Genomic DNA, 10,309 nt, shown 5'->3' with positions numbered 1-10,309 from the left:
GGGCCGGCGCGCCGCGCGCGGCGCGCGCGGCGCCCGGCGCGCGCGCGCGTCCCGCGGCCGCGCGCGCGCGCGCCGGCGCCGCGCGCGGGCCGCGGCCGCGCGCGCCCGCGCGGCGCGGCCGGGCGTCGCGCCGCGCCGGCGCGCGCGCGCGCGCGCGGCGGCGCGCGGCGGCGCGCGCGGCGCCGCGCCGCGCGCCGCGCGCGGCCGGCGCGGCGCGCGCCGCGGCGCGCGCGGCGGCGCCGGCGCGCGCGCGCGCGGCGCGGCGCGGGCCGGCGGCCGCGGCGCGCGCGCGGCGCGCGGCGCGCGCGCGCGCGGCGCCGGGCGGCCGCGGCGGCGCGCGTGGCGCGCGCGGGCGCGCGCGCGCGCGCGGCGCGGCGCGCGCCGCGGCGCGCGGCGCGTCGCGGCGCGCGGCGCGTCCGCGCGCCGCGGCGCGGCGGGTCGCGCGCGCGGCGGCGGCGCGGCGTCGCGGGCGCGGCGCGGTGCGCGCGCGCGCGGCGCCGGCGCGCCGGCGGTGCGCGCGCCGCGCGGGGCCGCGCGCGCGCGGCGGCCGCGGCGCGGCGCGCGGGCGCGCGGGCCGCGTCCGCGTGGCGCGCGCGCGTGGGGCGCGCGCGCGCGGCCGCCGGCGGCGCGCCGCGCGCGCGGCGGCGCCGCGCGCGCGGCGCCGGCGCGGCGGGGGCGCGCCGGCGGCGCGCGCCCGGCGGCTCGCGCGGGCGCGCGCGGCGCGGGGCGGCGCGCGGTCGCGCGCGCGCGCGCGCGCGGCCGCGCGCGGCGGCGCGCGGCCGCGCGCGGGCCGGCGGCGGCGGTCGGCGCGGGCCGGCGGGCCGCGCGGGCGGCCGGCCGGCGGGGCGCCGCGGGCCGCGCGCGGCTCGGCGCGGCGGCGCGGCGCGCGGGCGGCGGGGCGGGGCGCGGCGGCGCGCGGCCCGCGCGCGCGCGGCGCGGCGGCGCGGCGGCGGCGGGGGCGGGCGCGCGCGGGCGGCGCGCGCGGGGGCGCGGGGGCGCGGCGGGGCGGGGCCGGCGGCGGCGGCGCGGCGCGCCGCCGGCGCGCGGCGCGGCGGGCGCGGCGGGCGCCGGGCGCGCGCGGGCCGGCGCGGCGGCGGCGCGGGCGCGGGGCGGCGCGGGGCCGGCGGCCGCCGGCGGGCGCGCGCGCCGGCCGGCGCGGGCGGCCGCGCGCGCGGGGCGGCGCGCGCGGCGCGCGCGCGCGCGCGGCGGGGCGGCGGGGGGGCGCGCGGCGGCGCGCGCGCGCGGCGGGGGCGCGGGGCCGCGCGGGGCGGGCGCGGCGCGGCGCCGGGGCGGGCGCGGGCGGGCGCGGGGCCGCGGCGCGGGCGGCGCGGCGGCGCGGCGCGCGCGGCGGCGGTCGCGCGGCGCGGCGCCGCGGGCGCGGGCCGGGGCCGGGCCGGCCGCCGGCGCCGCGCGGGCGGCCGCGCGCGGGGCGCGCGGCGCGCGCGCGGCGCGGCGCGCGCGGCGCGGCGCGGTCCGGCCGCGGGCGCGGGCCGCGCGCGCGCGCCGGCCCGCGCGGCGCCGCCGCGGGCGGCGCGGCCGCGCGCGGCCCGCGGCGGCGCGCGCGCGCGGCGGCAGGCCGCCGCGGCGCGCGGCCGCGGCGCGCCCGGGTCGCGCGGGCGGCGGCGGCGGCGCGGGCGCGCGGGGCGGCGCGCGGCGCGCGGCGCGCGCGCGCGCCGCGGCGCGCGGCGCGCGCGGCGCGGCGCGCGCGGCCGCGCGCGGCGCGGGGCGCGGCGGGCGGCGGGCGGCGGCGCGCGGCGGCCGGCGCGCGGGCGCGGCGCGCGCGCGGGGGCGGCGCGCGCGGCGCGGCGGCCGGGCGGGCCGGGCCCGCGCGCGGCGGCGCCGCGCGGGCCGCGCGGGCGGCGCGCGCCGCGGCGCGGCCGCGCGCGGGGCGCGCGGGGGCCGGCCGGGGCGGCGCCGGCGCGCGGGCGCGCGGCGGTCGCCGGCGCGCGGCGGGGCCGCGGCGGCGGCGCCGCGCGCGCGCGCCGCGGCGCGCGCGGGCGGCGCGCGGCAGCGCGCGCGCGGCCGGCGCGCGCGGGCGCCGGCGCGCGCGCGCCGCCCGGCGGCCGCGCGGCGGCGCGCGCGGCGGCGGCGCGCCGCGCGCGCGCCGCGCCGGCGGCGCGGGCGCGGGGCCCGCGCGCCGCCGGCGGGCGCGCGCGCGCGCGCGGCGCGCGCGCGGCGCGGCGCGCGGCGGCGCGCGCGCGCGCCGGGCGCGCGCGCGCGGCCGCGCGCGGCGCCGCGGCGCCGCGGGCGGCGCGGCGGCGGCGCGGCGCGGCGCGGGCGCGGCGGCGCGGGCGGGGCGCGCGCGCGCGGCGGGGCGGCGCGGCGGCGGGCGCGGCGCGGGGCGCGGGCGCGCGCGCGCGCGGCGCGCGCCCCGGCGCGCGCGCGGGGGCCGGGGGCGCGCGGCGGCGCGCGCGCGGCGGCGCGCGCGCGCGCCGGGCCGGGCGCGGGGCGCCGCGCGGGGCGCCGCCGGGCGCCGCGCGGCCGCGCGCGCGGGCGCGGCCGGGGGCGCGCGGCGGGGCCGGGCGGCGCGCGCGCGGCGGCGCCGGGCCGCGCCGGCGGGGGGCGCGCGGCGCGGCGGGCGCCGCCCGGGCGCGCGGGGCCGGCGCGCGGGGCGCCCGGGGCGGGGCCGGGGCGCGCGGGGGCGGGCGGCGGGCGCGCCGCGCGCGGCGGCGGGGCGCGGGGGGGCGCGGCGCCGCGGCGCGCCGGCCGGGGGCCGCGCGGCGGGGCGCCGGCGCGCGGCGGCGCGCGGGGGCCGCGGGCGGCGCCGCGGCGGGCGGCGCCGGCGCCCGGCGCGCGGCCCGCGCGCGCGGGGGCGCGCGCGGGCCGGCCGCGGCCGCGCGCCGCGGGCGGCCGCGGCCGGCGGCGCGGGTCGGGCGGGGGGGCGGCGCGGCCGGCGCGCCGGGGCGGGGGCCGCGGGGGCGGCGCGGCGGCGCCCGCCGGCGGGCGCGCCGGGCGCGGCCGCGCGGGGCGGCGCGCGCGGCGGGGCCGCGGCGGCGCCGGGGGGGGGGGGGGGGCCGACGGCGCGGCGCGGCGGCCGGGGGGGCGGGGCGGCGGCGCGGGCGGCGCGGCGCGGCGGCGCCGCGCGCGCCGGGCGGCGGCGCGGCCGGCGGCCGGCGCGCGGCGCGCGCGGCGGCGGCGGGCCCGCGCGCGCGGGCGCGGCCGGTCGCCGCGGGCGCGCGCCGGGCGCGCGCGCGCGGCCGCGCGGGCGCGCGCCGCGGCGCGCGCCGGGCGCGCCGGCGCGCGGGCGCGCGCGGGCGGCGCGCGCGGGCCGCGGCGCGCGCGGCGCCGCGCCGCGGCCGCGCGGCGCCGGGCGCGCGCGCCGCGCGGCGCCCGGCGCGCGCGCGCGCGCGCGCGGCGGCGCCGGCGCCGCGCGGGCGGCGCGCGCCGCCGCGCGCCGGCGGCCGGCGGCGCGCTGCGCGGCGGCGCGGCGGGCGGCGCGCGGCGCGCGCGCGCGCGCGCCGCGGCGGGCGCGCGGCGCGGCGCGCGCGCGGCGCCGGCCGGGCGCGGCGCGCGGCGGCGCGGCCGCGCGCGGCGCGCCGGCGCCGCGGCGGGCGCGCGGCGGCCGCCGGCGCGGCGCGCGGCGCCGCGCGCGCGCGGCGGGGCGGGCGCGGCGCGCGGCGGCGGCGCGCGGCGGCGGCGGCGGTGCGCCGGCGCCGCGGCGCGGGCGCGCGCGGCGCGGCGCGGCGGCCGCGGCGGCGCGCGCGCGCGCCGCGCGGGCCGGCGGGGCCGCGGCGCGGGCGCGGCGCGCGGCGCGCGCCGGCGCGCGCGGCGCGCGCGGGGCGGCCGCGGCGGCGCGCGCGCGCGGGCCGGCGGGCGCGCGGCGCGCCGCGCGCGCCGTCGCGGCGCGCGCGCGGCGCCGCGCGGGCCGCGCGGCGCGGCCGCGGCGCCGGCGGCGGCGCGGCGCGGGCGGCGCGGGCCGGGCGCGGGCGCGCGGCGGGCGGGCGCGCGCGCGGGCGCGCGGGCGCGCGCGCGGCGCGCGCGGCGCGCGGGCGCGGCGCGGCGGCGGCGCCCGCGCGCGCGCGCGGGCGCGGCGCGCGGGCGCGCGGCGCGCGCGGCGCGCGGCGGCGCGCGGCGGCCGGCGGCGCCGGGCGCGGCGCGCGGGCGGCGCGGCGCGCGCGCGCTCGGCGCGGGCGCGCGGAGCGCGGGCGCGCGCGCCGCCGCGGCGGCGCGGCCGCGGCGCGCCGCGCGGCGGCCTGCGCGCGGCCGGGCGACGCGGGGCGCGGCGGCGGCGGCGGCGGGCGCGCGGCGGGCGGCCGGCGCGCGCGGGCGGCGCGCGCGCGGCGCGCCGGCGCGGCGGCGCCGCGGCCGCGCGCGGCGCCGCGCCCCGCGCGCGGGCGCGACGGGCGGCCGCGCGCGGGGGCGGCGCGGCGCGGCGCGGCGCGCGCGGCGGCGCGCGCGGGCGCCGCGCGCGGCGGCGGCCGCGCCGCGCGGCGCGCCGCGGCCGGGCGCGCGGCGCGCGCGCGCGGCGCGGCGCGGCGCGGGCGGCGCGCGCGCGCCGCGGCGGCGCGGCGCGCGCGCGGCGCGCGCGCGCGCGGGCGCGGCGCGCCGGCCGCGCGCGCGGCGCGCGTGGCGCGCGGCGCGCGCGGCGGCGCGCGCGCGCGCGGCGCCGCGGCGCGGCGGCGCCGGGCGGCGCGCGGCGCCGCGCGGCGCGCGGCGGCGCGCGCGCGGGCGCGCGGCGCGCGCCGCGCGCGGCGCGCGGCGGCGCGGCGCGGCCGCGGCGGGTCCGGCGCGCGCGGCGCGGCGCGCGCGGCGCGCGCCGCGGGCGCGCCGGCGCGCCTGGCGCGGCGGCCGGCGCGCGGCGCGCGCCGCGCGCGCGGCGGCGCCGGCTCGGCGCGGCGCGCCGCGCGCGGCGCGCGGCGGCCGCGCCGCGCGCGCGCGGGCGGCGGCGGCGCGGCGGCCGCGGGCGCGCGCGGCGCGCGGCCGCGCGGGGCGGGCGCGCGGTCGGGCGCGCGGCGCGGCCGCGCGCGCGCGGCGGCGCGCGGCGCGGGCCGCGGCCGGCGGGCGCCGGCGCGCGGCGCGGCGCCGGCGGCGCGCGCGCGCTGCGGCGGCGGGCGCGCGCGCGGGCGGCCGGCGCGCGGCCGCGCGCGCGGCGGCGCGCGTCCGCGCGGCGGGCGCGCGGCCGGCGCGCGCGGCCGGGTCGCGCCGCGGCGCGCGCGCGGCGGCGCGCGGGCGCGGCGCGCGCGCGCGCGCGCGCGCCGCGCGCGGCGTCGCCGGCCGGCGCGCCGGCGGCGGGCGCGCGGGCGGCGCGGGGCGCGCGCGCGGCGCGGCGCGCGCGCGGCCGCGCGGCGGCGCCGCCGCCGGCGCGCGGCGCGGCCGCGGGCGGCGCGCGGCGCCGTCGGGCGTGCGCGCGCGGCGGCGCGGCGCGCGGGCGGCGGCCGCCGGCGGCGCGCGCGGGCGCGGGCCGCGGGCGCGGCGCGCGCGCGCGCGCCGTGGCGGCGCGGGCCGCGCGGGCGGCGCGCGCGCGGCGCGCGGCGCGCGGGCGCGTGGGCGCGGGCCGCGCGCGCGCGGCGCCGGCGCGGCGGCGCGCGCGGCGCGCCGGGCGGCGCGCGCGCGCGCGCGCGGCGCCGCGCGGTGCGCGGCGCGCGCGGTCCGGGCGCGGCGCCGGCGCGGCGCGGCGGCGCGGGCGCGGCGCGGCCGCTCGCGCGGCGCGCGGGCGCGCGGGCGCGCGCGCGGCGGCCGCGGGCCGGCCGCGCGCGCGCGGCCGCGCGGCGCGCGCGCGCGCGGGCGCCGCCGCGCGGCGCGGGCCGCGGCGCCGCGCGCGCGGGGAGTGCGCGGCCGCGCGCGCGCGCGGCGCGCGCGCCGGCGGCCGCGCGCGGCGCCGGCGGCGCGCGGCGGCGGCGCGCGCGCGCGCGCGGCGCGCCGGCGGCGCGCGCGCGCGCGCGCGGCCGGCGCGCGGCGCCGGCGCGCGGCCGGCGCGCGCGCCGCCGACGCGGCGCGGGCGCGCGCCGCGCGGCGCCGCGGCGGCCGAGCGGCGCGGCGGCGCGCCGCGGCGCGCGCGCGGCGCGGCGCGCGCCGTGCGCGCGCGCGCCGGGCGCGGGCGGCCGCGCCCCGCGCGCCGCGCGCGCGGCCGCCGGCGCGGGGCGCGGCGCGGCGCGGGCCGCGGCGCGCCGACGCGCGGCGCGGCGCCGGCGGCCGCGTGCGGCGCCGCGCGCGCGCGCGCGCGCGCGGCGCCGGGCCGGGCGGCGGGCGGGCCGGCGCGCGCCGGCGGCGCCGCGGCGGCGCGGGCGGGCCCGCGGGCCGGCGCGTCGGCGCGGCGCGCGCGGGGGCGCGGCGCGCGGCGCGCGTGGCGCCGGCGCGGCGGGGGCGCGCGGGCGCCGCGCGCGCGCGGGCGCGCTGGCGGGGCCGGCGCGGCGCCGGCGCGGCGCGGCGGGCCGCCGCGGCGCGCCCGCCCGCGGGTCGCGGCGGCGCGCCGACGCGCGGGGCGGGCGCGGCGGCCGCCGGCGCGCGGTCGCGGCGCGCGCGCGCGCGGCGGCGCGGCGCGCGGCGCGCGCGCGGGCGGCGCGGGGCGGCGGGCGCGCGGCGCGCGCGCGGGCGCGCGGCCGCGCGCGCGCGGCGCGCGCGGGCGCGCGGCGCGCGGCGGCGCGCGGGCGCGCGCGCGCGGCGCGCGGCGCGCGCCGGCGCGTCGCGGCCGGGGCCGGCCGCGCGGCGGCGGGGCGCGCGCGTCCGGCGCGGCGCGCGCGCGGCGCGCGCGGTGCGCGCGCGGCGCGGCGCGGCGGGCGGCGGCGCGGCCGCGGCGGCGGCGAGCGCGCGCGGCGCGGCGCGCGGCGCGCGCCGCGGCGCGCGCGCGCCGGGCGTCGCGCGCCGGCGCGCGCGCGCGCGCGCGGCGCGCGCGCCGCGCGGCGGCGTGCGCGCGGGCGCGGCCGGGCGCGCGCGCGCGCGCGGCGCGCGCGCGGCGCGCGCGGGCGGCGCGGCGCCGGGTGCGCGCGGCGCGCGCGCGGCGGGCGCGCGCGCGCGGCGCGGCCGCGGCGCGCGCGCGGCGCGCCGGCGCGGGCGCGCGCCGCGGCGCGCGCCGGCGGGCGCGCGCGGCGCGCGCGCGCGGCCGCGGCCGCGGGCGCGCGCGCGGCGCGGGCGCGCGGCGGCGGGCGCGCGCGGCGCGCGCGGGCGCGCGCGCCGCGGCGGCGCGGCGCGCGCGGGCGGGCGCGCGGCGCGCGGGCGGCGCGCCGCGCGGCTCGGCGCGCGCGGCGCGCGCCGGCGCGCGCGCCGGCGCGGCGCGCGGCGCGGGCGCGGGCGCGCGGCGCGGCGGCGCGGCGGCGCGCGGCGCGCGGCGCGCGGCGCGCGGGCGCGCGCGGCGCGCGCGGCGCGCGGCGGGCGCCGGCGCGCGGGGCGGCGCGCGGCGCGCGGCGCCGCGGCGGGCGCCGCGCGCGGCGCGCCGGCGGCGCGCGGCGCGGCGCGCCGGGCGCGCGGGCGGCGCGCGCGGCGCCGGGCCGGGCCGCGCGCGCGCGCGGGCGCGCGGCGGCGCGGCGCCGCGGCGCGCGGCCGGCGGCGCGGCGCGCGCGGGGCGGCGCGCGGGCGGCGCCGCGCGGCGGCGGCGGTCGCGGGAGCGCGGCGCGGCGCGGGGCGGCGCGGGCGCGCGGCGCGGCGGCGCGCGCGGGCGGCGGCGGCGGGGGCGGCCGCCGCGCGGGCGCGCGGCGGCGGCGGCGCGGGGCGGCGCGGCGCGGGGCGCGCGCGGCGGCGCGCGCCGGCGGCGCGGCGGGGGGCGGCGCGCGCGGCGCGGGCGGGCGCGGGCGCGGCGCCGGGCGCGCGCGGCCGCGCGCGCGGCGCGGGGGCGCGCGCCGGCGCGGCGCGCGGCGGGGGCGGCGGCGGCGGGGCGGGGGGGGCGGGGGGTGGGGGGGGGCGGCGGCCGGCGGTGGGCGGGCGGGGGCGCGGGCGGGGGCGGCGGGGCCCGCGGCGGCGGGGCGCGGCGGGGGGGCGCGGGCGGGGCGGGCGCGGGGGGCGCGGCGGGCGGGCGGCGCTGCGCGCGGGGGCGGGGCGCGGGGCGCCGCGGCGCGGCGGCGCGGGCGCGGGGGCGGCGGGGCCGGCGGCGCGGGCGGCGGCGCGGCGGCGGGGCGGGGGCGGCGCGCCGTCGGCGCGGCGGGGGCGCGGCGCGCGCGGGGCGGCCGGCGGCGCGGGGGGCGGCGGGCGGGGGCGGCGCGGCGCGGGCGGCGGGGCGGCGCGCGGCGGGCGCGGGGCCGGGGCGCGGGCCGGGCGGGGCGGGGGGGCGGCGGGCCGCGCGGCGCGGGGCGGGGCGGGGCGCGCGGGCGCGGGCGGGGCGCGCGGGGCGCGCGGGGGCGGGGCGGGCGCGGGGGGCGTGGGCGGCGGCGGGCGGGCGCGCGGGGGCGCGGTGCGCGGGGCGGGCGCGGCGGGCGCGCGGGCGCGCGGCGCGGGCGGCGGGGCGGCGGCGGGGGCGGGGGGGGCGCGGGGCGGGGGGGCGGCGCGGGGGCGCGGCGGCGGGGCGGCGGCGGCGCGCGGGGGGCGGGCGCGCGCGGGCGGCGGGGGCGGGGGCGCGGGCGGGGGCGGGCGGGGGCGCGCGGGGCGGGCGGGGGGCGGCGGCGGGGGGGCGGCGGGCGGGGGGCGGGGCGCGGCGGGCGGGCGGGGGGGCGCGGGGGCGGGGGGCGGCGGGCGCGGCGCGGCGCGCGCGCGGGGGGGGGGCGGCGCGCGGCGCGGGCCGGCGCGCGGGGGGCGCGGCGGGGGCGGCGGGCGCGGCGCGCGGGGCGTGCGGGGCGGGCGGCGGCGGGCGGCGGCGCGGGCGCGGGGCGCGGCGGCGAGCCGGGCGGGGCGGGTGGCGCGCGGGCGGGCGCGGGGGGGGCGCGGGCGGGGCGGCGGGCGCGGGCGCGGGCGCGCGCGCGCGGCGGCGGGCGGGGGCGGCGGTCGGGGCGGCGGGCGGGCCGGGCGGGGGGGGCGGGGGCGGCGCCGGCGCGGGGCGGCGGGGGGGCGGGGCGGGGCGGGGGCGGCGGGGCGGGGCGCGGGGGCCGGGCGGGCGGCGGCGGGGGGGGGGCGGGGGCGGGCGGGCGGGGCGGGGGCGGGGCGCGGCGGCGGGGGGGGGCGGGGGCGGCCGGGGGGGCGCGGCGGCGCGGCGGTCGGGCGCGGGGGGGCGCGGGGCGGGCGCGGGCGCGGGGCGGGGGGGCGGGGGCGGGGCGCGGGGGGCGGGGCGGGCGGGCGGGGGCGGCGGCGGGGGCGGGGGGGCGCGGGCCGGGCGGGGCGCGGGGGGCGGGGGGCGGCGGGGGGCCGGGCGCGGCGGCGGCGGGGGCGGGCGGGGGGCGCGGGCCGGGCGGGGGGGGGCGGGGGGGGGCGCGGGGCGGCGGGGGGGGGGCGGCGGGCGCGGGCGCGGGCGCGGCGCGGGGGCGGCGGGGGCGCGGGGCGGGGGGCGCGGGGTCGGCGGGCGGGGGGGCGGCGGGCGGCGCCGCGCGGGGGGGGCGGGCGGCGCGGGGGGGCCCGGGGGGGGGCGGCGGGGGGCGGGGGGGGGGGGGCGGGGCGGGGGGGCGGGGGGGGGGGGGCGGGGGCGGGCGGCCGGGCGGGGCGGCGCGGGCGGGCGGGCGGGGGGCGGGCGGGGGGGGGCGGCGGCGGCGCGCGGGGGGGGGCGGGGGGGCGCGGGGGGGGCGGCGGGGGGCGGGGGGGGGGGGGGGCGGGGGGGGGGGGGGGGGGGGCGGGGGGGGCGGGGGGGGGGGGCGGGGGGGGGGGGGGCGGGCGGGGGGGGGGGGGGGGCGGGGGGGGGGCGGGGGGGGGGGGGGGCGGCGGGCGGGGGGGCCCGCGGGGCGGGGGGGGCGGGCCGGGCGGCGGCGGGGGGCGGGCGGGGGGGGGGGGGGCGCGGGGGGGTAGCCGGGCGGGCCGGCGGCCGGGGGGGCGGGGGCGGGGGGGGGGGGGCGCGGGGGGGGCGGGCGCGCCGGGGGGGGGGGGGGCGGGGCGGGGGCGCGGGGCGGGCGGCGGCGGGGGCGCGGGGGGGCGGGGCGGGCCCGGGCGGGGGGGGCGGGGCCGGGGCGGGGGGCGGGCCGGGGGGGGGCGGCGGGGCGGGGGGCGGGGGGGGGGGGGCGGGCGGGGGGGGGGGGGCGGGGGCGGCCCCCCCGGGCGGGGGGGGGGGGCCGGGGGGGCGGCGGGCGCGGGGGGGGCGGGCGGGGGGCGGGGCCGGGCGCCGGGGGGGCTGGCGGGGGGGGCGGGCGGGGGGGCGGGGGCGGGGGGGCGGGGGCGGCGCGCGGCGGGGGGGGGGGGGGCGGCGGGGCGGGGCGGGGGGGGGGCGGGGGAGGGGGGGGCGGCGGGCGGGGGGGGGGGGGCGCGCGGGGGGCGCGGGGGGGGGCGGGGGGGGGCGGGGGGCCGGGCGGGGGGGCGGGGGCGGGGG

The 10,309-nt window shown here is 99.1% G+C and overlaps 1 protein-coding gene across 1 annotated transcript; it reads right to left on the bottom strand.

Moving 5' to 3' along the window:
• Positions 1 to 248: 248 nt before the first annotated feature.
• LOC144961340 (uncharacterized) lies at positions 249 to 5,189 on the bottom strand (the record flags this gene model as incomplete). The annotated part of the gene is made up of 4 exons (XM_078894573.1): positions 249 to 264; positions 847 to 869; positions 5,039 to 5,126; positions 5,167 to 5,189. Coding segments are annotated over 4 exons (150 nt in total), but the record flags the coding sequence as incomplete, so codon positions are not given.
• Positions 5,190 to 10,309: the final 5,120 nt, after the last annotated feature.

This window comes from Berghia stephanieae, unplaced genomic scaffold, assembly GCF_034508935.2.
Source record: "Berghia stephanieae isolate SIO BIC M18660-M18661 unplaced genomic scaffold, UCSD_Bste_1.3 scaffold2208, whole genome shotgun sequence".
NCBI classification, from domain to species: domain Eukaryota; kingdom Metazoa; phylum Mollusca; class Gastropoda; order Nudibranchia; family Aeolidiidae; genus Berghia; species Berghia stephanieae.
Note: the sequence above shows the minus strand (reverse complement) of the source record. Positions and strands in the feature narration are given on the sequence as shown.